At 36.7% G+C, this 24770-nt stretch overlaps 1 protein-coding gene across 1 annotated transcript; it reads left to right on the top strand.

The window, feature by feature from the left end:
• The first annotated feature begins 1781 nt into the window (after positions 1-1781).
• Positions 1782-17745, top strand: LOC143452911 (uncharacterized). Its single transcript, XM_076954053.1, has 17 exons — positions 1782-1999; positions 4230-4408; positions 4677-4882; positions 5184-5324; positions 5509-5695; positions 6525-6624; positions 6739-6837; positions 7223-7313; positions 7393-7572; positions 13628-13786; positions 14586-14778; positions 15027-15176; positions 15281-15459; positions 15823-16006; positions 16468-16580; positions 16745-16838; positions 17122-17745. The coding sequence occupies exons 1-17, from the start codon at positions 1897-1899 to the stop codon at positions 17230-17232; spliced, it is 2469 nt and encodes an 822-aa protein (XP_076810168.1). The 5' UTR covers positions 1782-1896; the 3' UTR covers positions 17233-17745.
• The last annotated feature ends 7025 nt before the right edge of the window (positions 17746-24770 follow it).

Here is a 24770-nt window from a genome sequence, read left to right as displayed (position 1 = left end):
GCCAAAAAACAGTAGGCTGTATGAAATTTTAGAAAGTAGCTTAATATCACTACATAATAGTCCACATTCCGCAGATGAATGTTAGACTGACATAACCATTATAAACTCAAAGATATAATTATATCGATCAAGTGACGTATTGTACCTTAAGTTGAAAAGAGAAAAAAGGTTTTGTCAAGTGTATTGTCGTATGACAAACGTTACCTTCATAAACCTGTAAGTTGTTATTACTCGATGTTGTCGCGCCCACGAGCGGACAAAATTATCTAAAAAAATAAATGCAGTGTGGCAACACATCGTTGAAATATAGAGAGAATCTTGTTTTTGCTTCTTCCTATGTTTCAAAGCCAATTTTTAGAGGATTAATGAATAAATGTTTTTCAATCGTACAATATCGCAGACTTATTTTAACAAGATATTTCGTGAATCAAAGCAAAAAAGTAGCCTACAATACTTTCAAATATTTTACAAAAAAATAAGTTTTAATTTCTTATTTTATCTAAAACGATAAAGTTATGGTTATAATGTTTGCAAACTAAGCCTAGTATAACTATTATAACGCTCGGTGAATATGTAACTTCAAAGTAACTTGATTTCTGCGAAGGTTGTGTTTTACAGTCAACCAAAATTCCCGATTGTAAAAAAGTTTTGCTGAAAAATAGTCGATAACCGTGTGTATTGCAATTTTTGTGATATCGAGATTCGTGTTCTACCCAACAGCACATCATGAAGCGAGAGTGGCAATGGCAAAGAAATGCTTAACATGACCGTAGAAGATTACGAAGGTATAAACTGTAGGACGTATAGGCCTACAAAGAAATGAGAACTTTTTTATAATAAAAAACGACAGTAACATAGCCTAGGTGAGTATATTAGAACATAGGCCTGTGTGAGTATAATAGTGCTGACGCCCAAAGCGATAGATGCAAAAGTATAATGTTTTCCACAACGAACAAAGCTTATTAATTTTAAGTGTTTTTAAGATCTCTATTTCTCCAGTAAAGAGGACGTAATTTCGGCATTGATTGTGACATAATTCTGGTATGCTCGTTTTTCATGTGCATGTACACTGTGCATTTTGGCTATCATAAGCCTACCAATGTATAATGTTTAAAAGAGTATTGGAGCAACCAAGCTCATTACGTAATCCGCAGGCGACACTCAGCGGCACCATAAACTCTCGTTATTATGCCGGGGGCAAGGCACGACGCTTGCTTCTGTTCAGTCATTGTGAACATTGTCAAAATCAGACATCACCACAAAAACAAAGGAAATAAAAAAGATATGTTTTTAAATGGGTGTAAATAAACTCGGCAACCAAAACTCAAGCGGTAAAAATCTTGGTCTTGTTTATTTTAAGTCGTTCAAGACTTTCCTTAATTTTGATCGATTACGGATTAATTTCTTCAATACTCTTTGTTCCAATTTATCATTTTCAATACCATACCATTGATACCACCAACGATATAAAGAACTTATATATAAGTTCTTTATATCGTTGATACCACGGTGCATAGCCCATTGCGACCCATATCATGCCGTTAATTAATTAACATAAGGACGAAAGTTGATAATTTAGGCTATGTTACTAATTTAAATAATGATAAATATTAAAAATTTAAATTTAAAAATTGGTAGTTTTGTATTATGGTTTGTTAAAATGTGTACTTTTTAACCGCTGTGATTTCTCAAAAACTGATTTATTTTTGTCCGATTGACTCAAACGTTGTGTATACAACATCCAAGGGAGACCACCGGCGCAAACCCAAGCTTTGGTTTTGCTTGTTTGCATTGGTTTGAAAAGTCAGTTATTCAGTCCAGTTTGAAAAGTGGTGAAAAAACGAAAAAGTACTTTTATCCTTTCGTGGGGCGTTGTAATGGTGGTTAGTAGCCACCATGGCAATGGAAAAGCAGTTTATGATAAATGAAACCCACACACGCGCTATCACCGCCATTGGATTTCATCCAGTTCGAAGAGAAATTGTTGTTGGTTTTGAAGGTAAGCCACGTATGTCGACGCAATACCTATCCTTTTACCTACGCTAAAATCTAAAATTTAACGTTTGGTATTAGGATGTCTTTGTTAGTCGACTTTTTGACCTTTGCCATTATGAAAGTGACTCACCAACACAAGGCCAATACGTTTGGATCTAAGCTACCTCCCTACCTGGTTAGGCTACAAAATGTCCCCGGATCTGTGGTTGGCCCATAGCGGATCGTGTGACACTTGAACGCACGACGCTTTTCACCATGTCCGCCGAGCTTTTTTATCTTCATGCTGTATTGTAATAAATGAAAGCTGGTTACTTGAATAAATAATAATTTATTGCTAAATAAATAAACAAAGAATTGTGGCTTAAGTTGTACGCACTAATTGTTGTCAAAAACTGCCAGACTTTTAAGCCAGGCTGATGCGTTTGTTGGCAAAATTTGAAAGTATTTGATTTCAAGCTTTATTTAATGGGAATGATTCATTAACCACTCGCTTTAATCTCACCTAGAAGACTTGGTATTTGCACAATTTAGTTTAAAAATGTTACACACATTTTAGCATGATAACTTACAGCTTGAGTTTTTGTTAGAAATTATGTCGATGTACATTTTCTCACGATGTGCATTTTTACTTTTTGCAGTGTTTCTCTGATTTTGTACTGTTTGCCAGGACCACAGTTTGACTAAACAAGAGCAAGTATGATAATTTCTCGGATAATTTAAAACAGCGTAGCCACTGAATACTGAACTCCGTTCCTACAATTTTGATTTGGATAGTTTAAGTGTTAGCCTAGCCAGTCAACCAAACCAGCAAGTAATGCTTTTAACTTGAGATTAGTATATCGATATGTGCACAACAGAACTCAGCCATTCACTCAGCAGGATCTCGACAATATGTGGATTGTTTGAAATCATCACAAACTGTCATAATTTAAATGACACACAATATACGGCGTGTCACATGACAAATTGAATGAAATGAGTTGATTTGTACTTCACATCACTGCACTCTGACTTCTGAGGAAGTCATTTTATGTTTGATGATATTATAAGCAGCATTTCATGTCAAATACATCCATGTTTTTTGTGTCCTAGTCAAATTTATTCATATTAAAAGCTTAAACTTAATTGAGGTCGAAAATTTTTTTCATAAAGTACGATATTTCTGGAGTTTTTAGTTATTTTAAAAATAAATACTGAAAATTTTCTGCAGCTTGGTCGTACCACCAATCGACTTGATCCTTTCACTATTTGCACTTCATGTCATAAAATGTGTGTAAAATTATTCGATATGGCATGACATATTTTCATTGGTTCAAGTTTTTACAGACAGCTCACATTTACTTCTGCTTAATTCGCTTGTTTCGTATTAGGCCCAGCATTGCTGTGGCCTAAGTTTTGTATAACTTTTATAAAATCATTTTGGAAAGCATAATGCTTAAGCTATTTCATGCATGCATTGTACAAACATTTTTATCCTTTTCGACAGATCGCGTTAAATTACAAGACAGTTTATAATATATATATATATAGGTATATAACTTTTGTTGTACATATTACCAGATTGATTTTTTTCTTCTAAGTTTTAAAACTCTGCCAAAAGTGGAAGTAATACAATAAACCAAAGTAGACAGTTCTAGACAAGTAGCAGTCAATATCAATCGTATTATTTCATTGTCAAGCCGCACAACTCATGGTTTTGTTCATACTCTTTCTCGTGTGTGGTATAGAGCCTTTTGAAACTAACAGATGATTTGATTATGGTTGAGAATTGCTATTGTTACTTGTAACTTAACAACACAAGATGTCGTGTTGCCCTATTGTTACCATGGCCTACTTTGCCTTATTTGTATGTGGTATTTACCTGTAGAACTATCGTAGAATTGTCTCCTGTTTTTTCACTTCTGGTTTGAACCCATGACATTGCATCTAGTATACAATTAATTTCTTCAGGTGTTTCACATAATGATGATAATTATCACAAGTATTTATGTTCTATAATAATTAATGTTTTTTAAGGAATATATACCAGCAGAAACGAAATAATACCTACACTTAAATAACATCGAAAATATTAACCAAAAAAAAAAGTTTATGCAATTTTTGTTGGAATTATTTCTTTCAACACTAGGTTTAGAAAACATTCCTGTGATGCCACAATGCACCTCTTTTTGCATCCTCATTAAAGGCTAATTAAACATTTTTTGCAATTCATTTAACCAGTATTGTTTTCGCAGATGGTGTAATGAAATGGTGGGAACAAGACACAGGAAAGCTTATGCTAACCAGCTTTGAACATCGAGGCTGGCTGACAGATTTCAGATATTGGGCTGAACTAAAACTGCTTTTTTCTTGTGCCAATGATGGACTGATCATTGCATGGGGTAGTGGTGGAAATGTTGTTGATTCCATTCGGGTATTTACTCTTCCTATTTTTTGTTGTTCTTATAAGTGTTTAGGCTGTTTTTAATTTATTTCAGCAGCTTTGTACCTTGGTGTGCGTATAAATATACATGTTTCAGTACAAAGAAGCACCTACTCAAGTTATAAAAGACCTTCAACTATAAAAATAAAATTTAAAAGCAATTATATTCAAATCGACTGTGGATGAGTAGGAATATGTAGCACTGAAATATAAAATATAGTTACAAAGTACAAAATAGTACAATATAGTTCTATTGTAGGTGGGATATCCAATATACGTCATGTTCTTCAATCTTAGAAGGCAGCAGGTCATTTGCGGTTTAAATGGCTCCGTGCAGCTTTTTTCATTAGACCCTCTACGACACTCCGGAAACTTAATTGACCGAAGAAAACCATACATTGCACAACATCATAAGGACATTGTGCCCTGCATTATTTGCCATGAATCAAGAGTCTACACAGCTGGGTAATGATAGTTGATAAAGTTGTAGTTGTATAAGTGGAATGAAACTACTTATTCTATCAGTACGACTACTTCTGTATATTAAATGACTTATAATTGACATAGCTGTGACAGATATTAATGTGAATTTTGGCAAAGTTGAAGAAAATGTTACTTATCATATTTTTGCAGTGAAATTCACCAAGATATCTGTTTAATGTACTTCCAGATCTGCCATAGAAAGTTTCTTGCTCAAAATTAAAGCTCGCAGTTCTAATTAAAAAGCTATGTGTTTATTTATTTGTGTTTTGAAACTTTTATCCAGATATGATGGAAAGTTTTGCATCTACGATACTACGTTATATCCTGGCACAAAGGGATTGGACTTGATACACTGCAATAGTAGAGCACACGAGGCGGGAATAAACTGCATGATATTAGTAAAAGACAATGAAAACAACACTTGGTAATAAAAGTAATATTAATTGCTTGCCTAAATAAGATTTGAAATGTTGCTATATAACCGAAAAGCTATAGATAAATACCATATATTTTGATACTATGAAAACGTTGCATGCGTGAGTTCCATTCCATAACACTGTTACACCATTGGTTATTAACTGTTATTTAACTTGCAAGCAATTACCCAGGTTAATAACAGGTTCATTTGATCGGACTGTCAAAATTTGGTCGCAAGATGGACAGCTGCGCCATAGACTGGAAACAATATTTTTCAACACAATAACAAGTTTGTGCTACATCCCTCGGGCTAAAGTTGTGTGGATTGCCTCTGCATCGCAGCATGCTACTCTCTTTGATCCCAAGGCTGGTGAGAATGTAAGTTATAGGTCAAATTGCAATTATGCTATCAAAACAAGCTAACATTGCTCTCATACAATACAACTCATAAGTGAGCAACTGCGCTCAGGGACGCTGGAAGATGGAGGGGGAAGCAGTCGCCTATTTTATTCTTTATAACCACAGGGGACTGGGAATGGCAGTTTGGTGAATACGCTACAAAACCTTTACAGCGTAATCATAAAAAAGATGAAAAATTTCAAATCACTTGGTCGTGTAGCTTGATATATTTAAAGCTTGGCAATTTGGCATTGCGTGTGGAACTTCTTTTCACTTACATGTATTGTACCCTTGAAAAGCAAACTTTTGTCTATGTATTTCGTTATGAATATTTGTTATGGTGCAATACTGTCTTACAATGAAAGCACAATGTGGTTCAAGAGATTAGTTCTAGTAAGTGAGTGTGTCACGAATCTTGGATGTGGTGTTAAGTCTAGTGCTAATCTACACGTTAAGGTATGATGCATTTTCTTTCGAAAATGTTGTATAAATAAGTGTAGTAAAGACATTTATGTTGCAAGGGAAACACTGAGAAAAGATCGATTTAACATCTCTTTTATAACAAAGTGCCAGGAATTTAAGATGGCGCAATTTGCTACCAAAATAACATTTGTAAAGTGCCCTTTTTAGAATTTTGCCCCCTCTGCCCCAAAGAAAATTCTGGCCCCCCTGACTGCAGCAGTATGTTGTGCTTTTATTAACAAAAGTAACATTTATTACAAAATGTTAAGGGTTAAGTTTGTGATTTTCTGAAATAAATTTGGGCCACAATAATATATTCATAGAGCTAGAAAATAAATTGTTTCAGGTGACAGAGTTCTTGCCTACATTCCAGTCTGATGGAGACGAAGAGTTTAACCACAAACTACTAAAGCTCAGATACAATCCTGATTTTGGACAAATAGTAGGTAAGTTTAACCACATCATAGTGAGTGCAGTTTTAACGTGTTTTTTAAAGGTTACTGATTAAAAAGTCAATATGTGTTCTAAATATGGCACTGGACATTGCACACCTATTTCAGGATCCACCAACCGTCGACACCTAGTGGTTTGGAAGTATAACAGTCAAGGTTGCGTAACTGCCCTAAAGTGCAGAAATGCAGTTGAAAGCATCTCATACAGTGAGTTTAAAACTTTATTTTAATCTTTTATGTTATTCTGTCTTTAAAGTCACGAAAAAGACTGAACACAGAGGAAGCGAAAACTACAGCAGCCCATGGTAGTTATATGTCTCCCCATGCAAACAGTGTCCACTTAATAGCAAATAAAAAACAGTAAAATACAAGATAGCATTATAAACGTATACAGAAATCTTGAGTTGCAACTGCTGCTGCCATAGAGAATGAGTAGTGCCAACGGAAAATATTAAACTGCCAGCCAAATGCAAAATTTAAGAGCAAGAAATTGTGAATGGTAGTTTGGGTGATGCTTGATTCTATGATAGTTTTCGGTTGATATTATTCAAACACACTAATATCAAAACGCATTTTGAATGTTTGTGTGCAGCTCGTAAAGTTCCGATGCTCTTGTTTAGTGGAGGAAGTGCCGGCACTGTATTTAAATGGGAAAGACTGCAGTCAAGTCATTTCATGTACAGGTAAAACAGATTGTTGTACTTGTGATACAATGCAGTTGCGAATAATAACAGTGAATTCTCTATTGGGAACATTATGTAGTATGGAAGCGCTGACCAAGAAAGAATGCCAGGACAAACTGGAGGCGATCCAGAAAGAACTAGGCATTCGAAAGAAGAAGGTCAACACACAAAGCCCTCGTAACAAGAGGTCGTGTGGCGGTCAGACATCGCACTATGCATATAACAAAGGCCTGGTGGCGCCCTCTTCACTTTATAAAAGGTAGGTAGGTAGGTGAAAGCGACCGTATGCTTTTCAGGGACACTCCAGAACGGATTGACACGATTTTAATCGGATTAAACCACCCCGTTCTAGGGAATGTTCCAAAATTGCAACGTCAAGAACGTTGGTTTAGGCCTCGTTGTTAGCTGAACGAAACACTGGCGGATTTCCTTTAAACAGGTCCATTGAGGTCCTGTTTCAAGGAAAGTTCCACAGCGTAGTCGTCATTTTAGGCCTGTCTGTTGTTGTAAGCTTCTTGATGGTAGTGAAATGCGTAGTTTAAAACTTCACCATCAGGACGATCTGTACAAGTGTCGGCCTGTTACTGGGAAAGTTTCAAACGATTCACATCTCAGTGTCGGCTTCCTCTAAATACAAAGGTTGAACGTGCGACACCGTAGTATTGATCTTTTAGGAACAGGTTTTTGCCAATGAAAAACTCTTCCTCGAAGTTCAAACCCGCTGGGTCCCATAATTTGTTACAACCCTGTCGTGGTAAAACTCTCGCTTTGTGATTGCGCCTGAGATTTTGTTGAACTTCAAGAAAAAGTTTTTCAAAACAAAATCCTTGTTCATAAAGTTCATCAGCATCTAGACCAAACTTCGAGTTTCAATGGCATGGATGCTAAGTACGTCATTACGCTAAGACATAACTGACCTCGCCGAAATGGAACGGCCAGTCTCAATTGTGTTCCAACGCTGTTGTACGTAATATGAAGACCTGACGTAACACTCTGCTAATCATGTATTTCGGTCTGACCTGGTAAATTCAACGTTGTGTATGCGATTAGGAAACTAGAACTTTCCACAACTGCGTGTAAAACTTAACACACAAAAATGAAAAGTTCAAGTATCCCATCACGCAATTGCATTGTCTGTCTGATCTCAACTGAACTAAACGTAGGAGACACAATTTCCGATTTAGAGGAACTGTCCAGCAACAGGCTACCAGAGAACAGCCTGTTTGGTGGAAAGTTCCGATAAATCAGTCGCTGAAGAAGAGCTAACGACGGTTTAAACGCCGATTATATGAAACTGATGCTGCTAGGATCTTTTACGTAAAACTTCTGGGATAGTACCGTTATAACAAACCAGCACTTTTACAGAAGTTTCAGGTAACAGAACCAACCGCATAACTAAAAAACTTAACTAACCAAACGCATCACCGTAAAACTAGCAGCTGCAGTTTCTTTGCCAACTGCTTATTACGTCATAAAAACGAATTCTGAGAATTCAGGTTGTAGTGGTACGATTAAGTCACTAATCTACCATGGCTTTGCCTTGCGAAAGCAACCTAATTTCCTAAGAAAACAAGGCCAGATTTAAATCGCTGGAGACCTTTAGCTGATCGCGCTGGTCAAACACCTAAAATAGGCCAAACCGGTTACGAAAGAAATGAACGACTTTGCTAACTGGATTAACGGACAATCTCACGAAAGACGACTTGCATTTCGGTGGTGAAGTTTTTTTAACCAGTAACTGAACGCATGTTACTAAACCTACTAACGTTTACCCAAATGCACAGCCACAGCGGAACTGTTTGTCACAATTGCTTTAGAACCAGGTTTGCCGTTCTAATGCGCAACAGTGCTGGTAGTTAAGCACGCTGTGTGCCTGTGCGTTCTCATGCATTGAGTTTCCTGCCGCCTTCGCAGAAGCGTACTAAGCGATTCACAAAAAAATGACGCTCTGACGTGTCGACACCCGGTGTTGCTTTGTGACGTAATAGTTGTCAAACGTTTTCCGCCGATCGTGTCTTCCGCTCGATGTTAACGAGGCGAAAGCACTGGCGAAGTTTTAAATTCATACCTGGCGTATCGTCTCGTGTCGCATTTTGGGATTTGCGTATGCATGTGCAAGTTCCGCAACGTTCTGTCACACAAATATGCAAGTTCCATAATACAACACAGACAATAAGAGCACCGCAAAAAAGCTGTTATCACTGTTACACGTTTTAGAACGTTGAAAATCTAAAACATCGTTTTGGAACTTACAAATGAAAGGCTAGGCGTCGATCAACTCAACCACTCATATGCAAGTTCCTTCACGTTGCCCAGATGTCGCGGATACGAGTACTAATTTCAAACAAAAATGGGACAGTGCTTTAAAAGCGGTGTTGACACGTTAGTAACATTTTCGCGTTGCTTGCATGAATTACAGCAATTCCCTGCAGTTCGAAGGCAAAAGAGTTAACGTGTCTTTTCTACCACGAACAGAAGTTTTTTCGCCGTCATAACGCAACGGTTCTTCTCGCAATAACCCCTCTAACGCAACCATAGCTCTCTTCGAGCTTTGAGTCGAGTCGATGCACTGCAAGTGAGTGCACGCTCGACTGATGAGATTCGGTCTCGGCACCGTATTTATACTGCATCTTGACAATGGTATCCCGCAGCTAATCCCTGTTGCTTTTTTCTTTTCGGTTCCCGCCCTAAATTTGACACTCGCTCTTTGCTCCTTTGTTTGAACTGGGCTTGATAAAAATCACCCAAGACCACTCGTTTTAGAAGGTCGGTAGATTAGTCGCGAAAAGATTTCCTCGATTACCCTGCAGCCAACCAGCTTGATAACGAAACAATCCCTTTATTTTAATTACATTGGTGGTAATTGTGCTGTATTCATGCGAAAATTATAATCGTAAAAATTCTCAGAACTGTGTCGTCGATTAATTAAAAATGCACAATGAAACGATAAATACGATAATTATCAACATTAAAGACCTAACGCATATCCCTCCAAGCTAGAAATAACTAGATCATGGAAGTCATGTGTGTTTTACAACGGACCAACCCGCCCTACAAGGACTAAATTGCGCAAATGTTTTGTGATGTCTTGAAACATAAAAATGCAATTGGAAATGTTAGTAATGTAATCATAAGACTTAGTTCAGATTTTTTTAAATTAAAAACGTTCCAATGTCATAATTGTCGCAATCTCAAAATCTTTTTTAGGAAGACAATTCGTAAGTGTTGTTACGATGCTTTCTGCCGAAAAAAATAAAACGTTATTTTTCATATCTCGTATTTGACTCGCCATAGAATGGTGTATTAGTTGTCGCATTTGTTTATACGAATCACAGCAATACACGCTGATAACAACATTGACGATAAAATGATTCATGTCAGCTACATGCTGTTTAAGAATAAATAATCTTTTGTACTTTTGAAATGTATTGCGCTGAGCTTTGTGCCCCAGGCTCTGGAGAAGTTGCAACACATTGGCAAAATCGTACCTGTGTGTATTGGTTCAGGTGTATTGGCATATACATGTGTGTTTTGGCATGCACTACAATCGAATTACTTCTCTTCTAAAGCGTACTTGAGACACTGATAATATTTGCCGAAGAAAACAGGTCGAAAACTTTCGTGTTTTAAGCTTGGTTTATTCATCTTGGGTTCGTTACTTTTAAGACAAAATGGCGGCCGTCTTCTTCCTCGAGGGCATCAATATGGCGGAATGACGTTTTCGCTTTTAAATGGCGGCGTTTTTGTGACAAACCATGCTGTTGTACGTGGTATCATGATGGTATTAATGGGATCCAGTCCGGATATACGCGGCTATAATTTCATTGTTAATCATATGCTTTGTTCTTAGTTCTGGTTTTTTGTTTTGTTATGTTAAATTTTCCAATAACGCTTATCGGTCACTTTCTTATCTTTTTCTTCAAATGAGCACTTCTGCGATTACAAAGTCTTGTTTTGGTGCAATTCTGCGTTGGTTCTCGATACGTATTAAGCTTGATAATAATTCAGCCGTTGGCGTGTTAAGCAGATTTGTATTGCAGTTATTTCTTGTCTGGTTGCATGTCGAAGAACCATGTTTGTTCGTGTCCGACTTTCTGTCTCCTTGTTTCCTTCTTAACCAGCAGCGCATGACACGAATTTAGGCCACAGACTTCCCACACACAACTGCTTTCCAGCCTTGAAATTGTGACGTCTGTTGCGCAATATATCTGCTCACAGGATTTGAAATACGCGCCACATCTGACATATGTTTTCTCTCGTTTTTGACTCGTTTTTTGGTGGACGATCGATCGATTTGACGAATGATGTATTTGGTTCTTCATCAACGAGTGCGAGCGCTTTGCAGAAATAAGCTAAGTTTTGGAACAAATAACTTGTTGGTATCACAAGTACATCACAATAAAATGCAGCATACTATTTTATTGCAATTTATGTTAATGAATATCATAAATTTGATTGGCATTTGTTCGGTATATATTCTGCAATTAAAATATAGCGGTTAATTATACGAATTGTTTTCCCGAGTTGGGTATTTTATCGTGTTAACAATATGACAAAAATGGCAAATATACTGTGTAAAGTCTACGCTGCAGGCATTAGAGTAGTTCACACGTACTGATTCTGGGTCGAGCGCTGTGCAAATAGAAACGAACGAACTCAAACAAGCTCTAGTGAAGATAAATTTATGACCCTGCACACGGACGGGGCAAACATATCAAAGATGAACTAAATAACAGCGGGTTTTGTATTTGCTGACTGAGAGGCGTCTTTGATGTTGTTTTCTCAAACACGAAGTGCGTATTTACACTCAAGCGTTTCGCAATTAAACAGTTGTTCTCTAGTTTTAGTGCAATCACCATCAAGGTAATAATAAGTTTGTTAACAATCAGTATCCCAACATTTAGCTGTTAACAGTTAGTTGATTCCATTGTGCTGTAGTTTTGCAACCAGATGTTAGAATGATTTATTTCATTGGCTTTTGACGTGGAAACGAAATACACGTATTAAGTATGTCACCATTCGCAAACGAACCAACTCAAAAGGCAGTTTCAACTCGTACTGTTTTTGATATTTTTAGTTTTCTTTTATTAAAGATCTAAAACGGCGTCTTAAGGTTATGGCTTTAAATATGTCTGGCCCAGTTTCGCGATTTGTCTAGCGACTATATAGCAATTAGCAAACAAGAGGCGCAGATGTTTCTTTACGATGAGACCGCGTGTTAGAGTTCATCCTCATCGTAATTACTCGTTTCGATTTATAACTCTGGTGTGGTTGAGATACATTTTACAAACTAAGTGTTTACAATACATGTTGTTATGTTATACATGTTTGCAATGCATATCAAAGCTAATATAAACATTAAGTTAATTTGAAAACATGCTTCGAATGTCGTTTTTCTTCATCAGAGCAAAATCAGCAAATAACATGAACCGGTCGCTTAAGATTAGTTTTGAACTTTTAAATTCTATACGCCACGTGATGTCCTGAATCATTTTCTTAGTTGCAATGATTGGAAATGTGTTAGGTTCTGATAGGTCCTTATTCCACGACATTGTGGAATTTACTAGACATTTGGTTACTTTAGAATATCAAGTTGCCGCTTATGAAAAACATTTATACTCAGTAGAATGTAGCGTTAAGCATCTTACAGTAGGAAAACTGTAAATATTTTATTTTCTCCCAGCTGGCTTGGTTAGTATTTATGCCATTTCGTCATCGCTTTGCTATGCTACCACCTTACGAAAGCTTCCGTTTCTGTTTCAAAACTGTGTCAGATGACGTAATTCTTCGTATTATGACATATTAAGTAACGGATGTGCCTGCACATCGCTTTTCGTATGTGGTGCCAGGCCGTTTAAACTGGTTGGACCGGTGTTTTTAGGTTTTCGACAGTTTTTATTGCAGTAGTTTTGTTTATAATCTTTTTCAGACGTGAAAGAAACATGAAAGATAGCTTTCGGCAAACAATTACTCAAATGCATATTCTGCTGTATATTCATATCCCGTAATACCGCTTTTACCGGTACTTCGATACATTATGTTTCTCTATTTTTTTTTAGCTTTTTCTATGCGTTAATCATTGCTTTACCGCATTTTATAAAGTTGGTAATGTTGTTTGTGAAGCAAACTTGTACCTTTTGTAAAGATATCGATAAAAAATTAGTTTTTGTAACCATAAAAAAATACGTGTCTTCGGTGTTAATTCAAAATAACTAAAAACAAGCTTCTCAATCTTTTCAACTTTGTTAAACGAGACCTGATTGGTAAAAATGTTTCCAGTATTTCCAGATAATAATGCTGCGATATTATTACAGCACAAACGCAGCATTGTTACGTTGCATTTACGTCGAACACCTCGACCTTTTGGTTCTCGCATCCGAAGACTCGAACATTTATCTTTGGGGGTTCGATTATGCTGCCGTGAGCGCTCTCACGCGGCTGACACCAGAGAAAGAAGAAAAGGATTTAGACGAGTAAGTTGTGCTTTGTTGAAACACGTTTAGTGGCTGTTTACCGGTAGTCCAGCGTGGTGCTATGTCGCGAAAACTTTGTAATAATTCTGTTTAACATACTGTACAGGTAGACTCGAAGTTGAGTTAAAAGCCGTACGATTGCAATCTAAACGCTAAATGCAAGAATCATATTTATAAACCCAAAAAAGCTTCGGACATAAACATTTGTTCCTTTTCAGAGCGAATATGAACATATAATGGTGAAAATATTTGCGAGATTAGTATTTATATTAATTCCTTTTAATATTTGAAATCAAACTAGTCGATGATGTGTTCGTCAGACAAGGTCTACTTCACTGTCAAAGGGTGTTCATTCAAATCGGTTTCTTTGTTGAAGCGCTTTGACCAACCGTTAATAACGAGATTTAACGCTTCACGACACCATTTGTCTTGACCTGGTTGCTTATCTCGAACAAAGGCTTCTGTGTGCGAAAGGCTCATGTCTTTGTTATGATTGTTGATTAATGAAATTGCTGTGGCAGTATCGTATTTGACCAAGACCAGCAGCTTGACAGGCGCAAAACTTTAACAACTTTAACAGCATCACGTATGAAATTGTAGCAAAAGACGCCGTACTTCCGGCGTATGTGCATTTTGTGGAAAGCTTGGAATATTCGTTCAATATCAATTAATCCATGTCAGTCAGTTAATCCATCCATATCCACTAAACCTTACACAGCATAGTTAATCAGTCCCACATGCAATTGTGAATTTTTCGAGCATTCCATATAACATGCCTATGTTTTTTCTTATATATAAGCAAATACACATTTCTCCTCAACCCAAATCGACCTGTGACGACTCCTCGCCCACCCAACGTTGAGGAGATGAACAAAGACACGGATTCGATCTTGAGCGAGAAGATCGACAATCAAAGCCTCCGAGATGGTCCTGATAACAGAAGATCCAGTATCCACGATCCATCCGCTGCTGATTCGAGAACTCCTGGACTGGTAATTGTTACGTTTAAGTTATAACAATGCTTGTTTATGTCGCATGAATAGATAATAGTTTCATTGTTTGGTTATGATTCAGGAATGCTTCATGTTTCATGTAATAATGAATGATTGTCACGTAAATTAAGTAAACAATAAGCTTTACTAGGTATTGGCCACAACGTGTTGAACTGTTGATGATATCGTTGGTGAGTAAAATGTGCAATTTGATGACGTCATTAAAATTTTCCTCATTTTAATTTCAGACTCCGATCACTCCTGATTCGATGGCGAAAGATTCGGTGACCAATCGCGTGGCGGGGTTCATCTGCAAAAACGTCCTATTGGGCCACACCAATTGCGTCACTGGTCTCGCTCTAGTGCACAATGAAGATCTTTATTCGTCGACCTATTTGGTATTGTGATGTCACGTTAAATTGTTATTTCGTTTGTATATTTTGCCACATTGCATGTTTGCCATTTGGAGTAGTCTTATTGTAACGTAATCGTTTCGTCACAGATAACCGGAGGCTGGGACCGGCGCATTCTTATTTGGTGTCTAGAGACAGGCAAGCTTCAAGATCGCTTTCGTAATACCGCGTTGCCCCGTCACAATGACGTCATAGACGAAGAGGAAGAAGAGAAAGAGGAGTTGGCGTGTGATGGCGTCATCATTGATCTTGAATATTGCAGAAAAAGGTCGCGCTTTTGTGTTGATCGTTAAATTACTTGACGCTAAATTGATTTTCCAGTTAAATGCTTCTTTTCTTTATTGTCTTGTTTCTTTCTTTTTCCATTTTCTAGGTTAAGTTGTGTGCCGTTTTGCCAATTTCAGGTCATGCGTAAACTGGGCTAATAGGATTATCTTTAACATTATTGGTAACCTTATTTGAAGGGATTAGCGCATGAAATGTGGGGCGTTCTCACCCCGAATATTTTGATTGATTATTTTTATTCACTTGATTAATTATTTGCTACAGAATTGAGTTCCTAGGCATGAAATTCCTCTTTAACACTGTCGCCTATTTGTCAGCCCTTACTAAAGTATAATTTTCTTTGTAGGAACGAATTTGCTTACGCAAGCAGCGACGGTATGGTCTACATCCGGGAGTTCAGTCCGAACGGGAGCGAAATGCGCATGTGCAACACCCTCCAAGGTCATGAACTCGAAATTACGTCAGTACGGTGGAATCACGTGTACGATAAGTGGATAACGGGCTCTGAAGATGGGACAATTAGAATATGGGTAAGAGTTACTGTTTATCATTGTTATTTAACTAAAACTTTTACATAATTTACATTACTTACTTTATTTATTGCACGCTTCTGTTTATTGGTATTTCTCTTCTATCGGTAATAACTCCGTATTTTGGCGTAAACTTTCGAAAGGAATCCACCAGTAGTGCATGAGGCTTATGATGTTTAATATGTTAGCGATATTACACCATACCACCGAAGTCCCACGGTTTTGTAGGAGAATGAGCCTGTAAATTTTCTCAGTCCCGGGCAAACCGAAAGCTCTGGTAAACGAAACACGATGGGCGACTCCATACACGATCGAACGCTTTTGTTATTTCACATTTAGTCATCCGACTGTTTTCGGGTTATATGAAATAACTCCACTCATTGCAATTAATGAAAGGATTGTTTACCTTGGTTATTTTCTCCTCCTTTTTATTATGGTTATCTTTTCTTTGTATTTTTTAGTCCGAAGACGGAATGGCTTGCGACAGAATCCTCTCAACCCAAGGCGCTGTCAGCACATTGTGCATTGATAAAATAAACGGAAGTATCGTGGCCGCCGTTGAAAAAGTTATCAAGTATGATGCTTTTTTATAATGTAGAAACACGTTTTATCAGTTACATTGTTAACTGCACCAGTTATATGTACGGGCATGTCTGGTTGATGTATTTTTCGCGTTTTTTTTTCACTTGCACTCCCTATTATAATAGTAATGGTTTCTTCTGCTGTAAATGTTTGTAGAGTTTATGATATGGAAACATCCAACTTGGTTCAAACCAACATCGGCCATACTGAAAATATACGAAGCATCGCTCACGTTGTCGAAAGATCGCAGGTGTTATTTGCTTAACTACATAAGTTGGTGCTTTTTTACTCTCGTTTGGCGACCATTGTGATAAAGTTTAACGCTCATATACGGTGAACCGTGAGGCTTTTAATTCAGGGTAAAAGAATTTTAAAGCTGACCGAAAAAAATGAGACTTAGCTAGTCTAACTTCGAATAGCGAAAAAATATTCTTATATCTGTAATTTATTATAAACAACGTGAACCGAAATGGGTTTTAAAAATCTTTTTTTGTATGTTTTTTATGTAACATAATTAATATAAATCTTTTTAGTACGTGTCGGGGTCGTGGGACAAAACCATCCGGATCTGGAACGCTTACCGGCGTCCCATCCGCCGGAGAAGAAACAAAGAGGAGGATAACTTGAGCATCAACAACAATTAATCATCAAAATTTATACAATGGTTGATTTCTATCATCCCTGTTGTCCTTGAATGCTTTTCCGTCCTGTTTTAGTATTTTTTATCTTTTTGGTCTTAACCTGTTTTATGCTGAATTTCTTCCAAGAAAGTGTTCGTTACCTGTCACCTATTAGCATTCCATATTGCTTTCTAATTTCTACTGTGAATTTTTGTCTCACTGTGTCATACCCTTGGTAATTTAGCTTGAAACTTAGTTCTAGATCTGTTACTTAGTGTTGCACTACTTATACGCAGCTTATGTGATTGAATATATCCGGAATGTGTTATCCCCCTGTCTAAAACAGTTCTACACATTGCATACATTATGTATATTATAATACACGATGCTTATGTCAGCTTTTTTTTATATGGTTTCCACTCCATTTTTATACATGCAGTTTAAAAATGTGTTTCTATACAATCCATTATATTTTTAGTCGGATACACACACATGTACAAGATTTTCCAATAAACCGAATTACAACTTTGCACGTAATCTTTTTGCTTTTATCCAAAGGTTACTCTAGGTCATCGACGTGACCAAGAGTCACCACAGATTGTGCATAAGGTACTGGGCGCAGATATATTGAAGTATATATTCAGTATATATTGGAAATGAAACAAGACCCTAAAAGAAAACTAATCATCAAGCTTCGGTCAGGTTGAATGAATACCAGGACTGCCTACACGTTTATAATGTATCATACGTTGATTGAACGTCCAGTTCAAGTTCAATGCACGAACCTGTTACCGTCAGTTAAATTGATAGCTTTCTTGCTTAGGTTTTAAGCAAGAGTTTAACCTATCACTCAACCGTTATATCCATTCATAAAACTTACCAATTGCAACTAAATTTGTATTGCATAATATTGACATGCCGACGATTTCCTCATGCTCAACAACCGCTATTTTGCATTTGGAAAAAGTGTAATAGTTCATCGCGTTATCAAAGTTTGATTATTATTTTTTATGTATTATGTAGACCTATAATTGATTGTAACTGTGTTGCCCAAAACTTCTTTTGATACAATTATAGCCAGGATCACGCTTTTCTTATAGAATTTATCCAGCCCTTCATCCTGCGCAGTCCTTTTCATTTCCAAAATAACCGTCTCGGACAATTAAATAAAGATAAAAATAAACACTTTATTTAAATTATTTCTAGGTAAAATTTTCTTGCCGTTGTGAAAAGTTGCCATTACTTTATTTTACCTTTATTTTGGTATAATGTTGATATCAGCATTGACCTAATAAAATTTTTCGGCTTGTTTGTCCGTGAAAACCACCGTATCGTGCGTTCTATTAACTTTTGAATTGGACGTCAATGGCGTAGTTTATAATGTAAATCTTCAGTAAATTGTTTTAGCAAGTTCGATAGTAAGTCATTGTGATAATTTATAATGTGGTACCGGTAAGAGAAATCGGTTTGTTGATTTTAACACATAACTTGAATTGCTCCACACTTGCGTTAATACCAGGCATCATTCTCATCATTTCCCCGAGAGACACCGTGACTTGCTCAGCCTTTTACAGATGCAGGGTTCAATGAACGGTTTCCAGGGATTATGCTGCAACGTACTAACCAGAGTAACAACCTGAGTAAATATGCTTGACACTCACTACTCTGCTGTAAAAGCAGGTGCTTGAGCAATGAATAGAACTACTGAACTTTCCCATGACAACATTTTTTGCTACTGCAAGGATTTTGTGATCAAAGTCAACTATCTTATCAGTGGCATTTTGAATTCACAATGTTAACATCTGTCAATCCAGCCTTGTTTTACGTTCATTAACATTGTGCTTTGAAGCGAAGTAAAAATGAGCAATAAATGTCATAACATCACTGATGTTGTTCTTTAATTGTATGCCGGTCGTTTCTTTATGGAGGCGGCGCTCATTTGAAGTTTACTTTGCTTAACCGCCCAATACATTCATGACCTCTTAACGTGATCAACAGCTAACAGCTGTTTTAAATTATTTTATTACATCTACTTTATTTATTACGCTTTTGGACACAAGGCTACTTCGATAGAAGTATTGCACGCAAAATATTGACTCGCTTTTTTATCTAGATCTAACTTTCACTTAACTTTAAATAACTAAAACTAACACTTTGCATCCCCGTTTTCCTGACCGCTTGTACCGTCGGGCTTCTTGACCTAGTTACGATAGAAAAGTCACTTTCTATGTTTCATGTCCATAATGACATCGTATAAATGGTCTTGCATGTTCACTAGTTTAATATGCAAGAGAAATTGGTTCTGTAAAAACAGGTTTATCTGATGATAGTTCAAGTTTAGATATTTTTTTTATATTTGCTTTACAGATTGTTTTTGGCACGAAACGTTGGTGAAAATTGTTGCTACTGATTTCTTTCTCCATAGACATCTGAGAGTGGCAGGTGTTTCAGTTCAGTAAGTTTGTATTAATCTTGAAAGCTAAAAGTTTTGAATATTTGAAACTGGGTCATTTCATATAAGATATTGTGATGGCTCAGTTTATTGTGACTTACAACCGCTGATACTAACCCTACAGCCTCTATCTAAATTTAGTTCCCAGCGTGACAGGCACCTTGCAGTTGCAAGGTGCCTTTGGTGACAACTATTTGTATTTTTAGTTCAATGTCAAGACAAAGCAGAAAGACGCGGACAATTCAACCATGAATTGGTTCAGATTCTCTCTAAAGTGCTGTGGAGAAAGTGTCATAAGTCCTTGATCTACCACAGAAATTCGTGCAGTAGCAGTTGTCGTAGTTGTACTTGTAATTGAAAGCGTTGAATATTTAACATGAATCAAAAGGTTTGGTATGTGTTAACTGTTAATTACTAGACATAGAATGAAGGTAAAAAGTGGCATAGTTGTTTTTGGCTGATATACCATTCGAGCAAACATTTAAACTTAAGCAATGTGCAGCATTTGACGCACTGGCTATAGGATAACTGAAACCTTTACGATGTTGTTGATAATAAAAAGGACATGAATATTTTTGTTATTCATGCAAACATCACAGCATCGAAAAAACATTCTGAAACTGATTTTGCAGGCTCGAAAGTTTTCATTCAAAGGGTTTCACATAGAAGTTTCAATTTCACATTGAAAAATTTTATCATCCGATCAGCGTCAACATCAAAGGAGCATCACCTAATATTCGTTGTGTTAAAATAATTTAGACTGCAATTGGGGACCAACTATACGAATTACGTTTACGCTTGGAAAGCAAAAGTAGCTTATATCTTTCTACAAATGCTGCCCCTAAATTTTAGCTGTATAACCTATGCGTGTGCATAAAGTTCTATATTTGTTCTGAGCCAAGAGTGTGTGCACAGTAAATCTTTTTGTTAATAAACTACAAGTTTCTGAACCATTTACCTACAACCAAGGTATTTGTACGATCTGAAATGTTCTGTATGGGTTTCATGCAGAGCACATGTGCGCGCTCCAGCGGACAGTTAAATTTGCGAAAAGTTCTCATCGTTACGCTGTTAAAATCTAATAAGCAACTGCTTGAACCAATGCTGATTGCTCGTACTATATCTACCAGCACTTGATAAAAGAAAACCACATCTTACAAGATAAAAACAACGCCGGCTCCAGTTTCATTTCACAATAAGCATTTGTTTAGTAATTCGGTTGCTTTGTCGCGCCCAACATCTCTTAAACCCCACCTCATACAAACGTCATTACAACATGATTTGATTAAAAACACAGCAATGCAATGCTGACAAACTACTGTAATGCAATAAACTGACTAAGGCTTGATGTAAGCTAAGTCTCGGGCTGTGCCGGGTGTTTGAGATTGGGACAAGAAAGCTTTTTGACAAAAGCGGCATTGAGTATTTGATAGGAGGGCCAGTTTGTCCAGCTAGGAAACATATCTAAAATCATATCCTCTTTGTGATTTCAATTCATGTATTTTCTGCATTCCAAAATCCGGTAAAGCTTTCGCCGATATTTAAGTTTTAGTTTTGTGGTAACGTATAATTTTTTGTTACTGTAAAAAAACTAAGTCTTCGGCAATAGAGTGGATCGAATAATGTGGAACCATTAGCGTAATTACGCGCATGTATCTAGACATAATAGCAGGCCAGAGCGGGCGATTATCTAATAAAATGACGTTGTGGTGCTGCCTACTTATTCTTTACAGGCATCGAGTTCTCCATTGTTTTTGTGAATTGTAGACATGAACATGTATGTATATGAATACCCAACATGAACAAAGCGTTGAACTTCATTTTGCTTTAGAATCTTTGAGTTAGAAGCATGATGCTTTAACTTCACTTATCTAAGGTCTATTTTTAGAAATTAAGCCGGTACACAACCTTCGTTTTGTCAAAGGCTCGAACATTGTTTTGAAAATAAACTTATCTTGGCGCCGTGTCTGTCGCAAGTTTCCCCGTTTATTAGTATTTAACGTTATTATGGGAAATGGTCTTTGCTACTATTTTTAACTGGTATGTGGCGAAAGATGGACATTAATGGATTAGTGATCACTGATTTGGCTATAAGGTGGATGAATCAACAAATCTCATAACTTACAATTTCAAGTTGAGCCGTTTTACACCTGACTCAAGAATTTAATTTCCCGAACTTCAACCTGAAACTTGAAAGAGTTAATTCACAAAATCGATACATAGACTCTAAACATACCGATAGGTGTTACTTGATAACATGACATACTATAGTCAAATGGGAGTATAGTCGTAGTAATGCAAAAAACAAGTTGCCAAAAACAAGACGTGTCTAGACCTAATGTGCACGTATACAAAGAATCACTGATTTAGTCGTCTTTCTAATTTTTCTTACAATAATAGAACTGACGCAGGTGTGTAGTGGAACACTTACGAAAGAAGGTACATGACGTGGAAACGGTAGAGATAATTATATCGGGAATGTCGTGCATTAGAAGTATGGTGATTGTGAATTTGATTTGCTATGAGGTTATTACAAACCGGTGCTTTACAACTTTAGAACGACGGTTCGGGTTTTTGCTTAACAGAAATCTCGTCTGTCCGATCAATCAGCGTTGATTAAGAAGAGCGAGCAAATCCAAATAAATCCATAGAAATACAATCGAATAGATATAGATTAATGGAAAAAATTTCTGTGATAAACAAAAATAGCATATACTAATCTAAACATTCTACAATTATTAACATGAGTAAAGAACGTTAGAAGTGATATATAAAAAGTTTCGACTAGTTTGATGACATGGTTGCTGCTGAATTTTCTTGTAAGAACAAACCCGTTGGAAACGACATCTTGGTGCAATGCACCTTGCATTAGACACGACAGACGTAAGTCTTAAATTACGGTTGTTTTGCTGTAACAATAACCTCCGGCTGCGTAGGTAGTTTTCAACGATGTCGAAACAGTGAGAAGCGTTTTTGAAAACCATGCACCATCACTCAATAAAGTTTTGTGTTGTTCATTTAATACGTCTCGTGGAAATAAAACACTAAATATAGGGCTACACCAATGTAAAGTAAATAAGTTTAGGCGATGCGAAGACGTGTTATGCGGATAGTTCAGTGGTTTTTATCCTCTATTTCGTTTTCTTTCCTTGCTAATATCAAACGTTTTCAAATCTTTGCCAACATATATTTATCGGAAAAACGTCATATTAAATACATTGCGATGTAATAATGTAAAATTTAATTTAATTACTCGGGCGTTTAACTTCAACGAACAAAAACGCACGCAAAACCCCAGCAAGAATTACGAGTAGTAAGACGTGTGCTGGTATAAACCTATAATATCTTCCACAGGTTTCTCGGTTTTTCTCTTCTTCTTTCCTTGGACAAAATTACATCCCCTGTAAACTACAGTGTAACTGAAGTTTACAATTATTGGGCTATTGTATATGTTTCTTATGTATAAAATACTCCGTGCAAGAACATGCTTACACTTGTTGAAAAGCAAAATAGAACCCATTTTTAACTTGTTATATTGCTGGAGGTTGTAGATCAAAAATCTTTCGAAATCTTTATTTGCTTTATGTTACTTGTTCAACTTTTTAGCCTTTTTTGTGCGAAAGCCGACATTGAGACTGTATTGGGTTCATTCGGATATTTGAGATTAAATTTGAAATTTTAGTGAAAGGTTGTTTAACGTTTGTTGGACTTAGCTAGTTTAATTTGACACATTTGTAAATTGACATCTCAAACCATACATGCCTTCCGTAATCAAGTTTTGCAAAATTAGGTGACGGAATAAGAACAAATACTACCTTCCATCCCCTAAAAGATTTTATAAAAATGCAAAGCAATGGCGAACATCCGTTCAAACGCGAGGTAAACACGAGTGCAAGCAATGGCGTAGTGACCCAACTTTAGAACAAAAATTAAAAACGGAAAACTCAGCGCGACTACAAACTGTTCCACTTGAAGAATGGTTTGAAATAAATGTTGAAAAGTTACATATACAAATTTTAATTGCTTCTGACCGTCTGATGCTCGCTAAAGGGTAAGGTGCCAAATGACAAGTTGCTGAAAAACACTTTCAGCATTGTTATTTCGTCATTATACACACGCTGTTGGTTGCTCCACAGCGATAGTTGTTGTCGATATTTGTGGGAAAAATTCCACCTGAGAGAGCGCTCATGAATACGCGCTTGGATTTAAAAACGGTAGTTGTTTCACAACTTGTAGTAAGTATACTGTACTGTATAAGCGGTAAGTTTCACTTCAAAATCAATCTTTTTGTTACCACCTGACAAAACCAATTCGTGTTATTGTTACGATAAACTAAAGAATTAAAATTCACAACAAACATTAACTCCAGAGCGCCATCTTATGTTCTGTTTTTTGTTTTTATTTTATTATATACTGGGTTAACACGGTTTAGCCACCTTCAGCTTTGTTATGGTAAAAGCAGGATTAAACCAGGTTCAAATAACATAATAACGACGAGTATAGTGACGCCACTCACATTATTATGACGTTAATAAAACAACGATAAGGATACAACAACGAAACTATCAGTGTGGAGAGAAGTAAGTTAATCAATAAGAAATTGAGTCCAAGAACAAAGAATGAAAAAAAATCGATCACGTAAATTTACAAAGTGCCAAGAAAAAACATTAACTGCATGTTCTATTCACTTCCGTAAACTAAGGCACTGTATTTGTTCGACATTTGAATTAGATAATGCGTGTTACAAACTGCTCTTGCTGGGGAAGGGTTTATTACTGTGCACAAGCGCAAAATACAATTGCCTGAGGAGCATTATGAAGTTTCTTCACAAATCGAAGTCAAAAAATTTCAACTTCCAGTGATACCTCAGATCATCTTTAGACACCCCAGAGTTTGGTTCAATGCCAAAGCAAAAAATCCCTTTTGAAAAAAATCAGTCGTTGTCATAACAGGGAATACGATGTGGATCGGCATTTTTTACAATTTTGTCATCACGGTATCACGGTGATTGTCAAGAAGATATTTCTATAAGAGCATTTGCCGGGCACAGGAGAGAAAGCAGCATCCGTAATTCGATCCAGCGATGTTCTTTGAGACAAGCGCAACATTT

The sequence above is a fragment of the Clavelina lepadiformis genome, chromosome 4, assembly GCF_947623445.1.
Source record: "Clavelina lepadiformis chromosome 4, kaClaLepa1.1, whole genome shotgun sequence".
Classification (NCBI taxonomy): Eukaryota; Metazoa; Chordata; class Ascidiacea; order Aplousobranchia; family Clavelinidae; genus Clavelina; species Clavelina lepadiformis.
The sequence above is the reverse complement of the archived record's forward strand: the minus strand, read 5'-3'. Positions and strand labels throughout refer to the sequence as shown.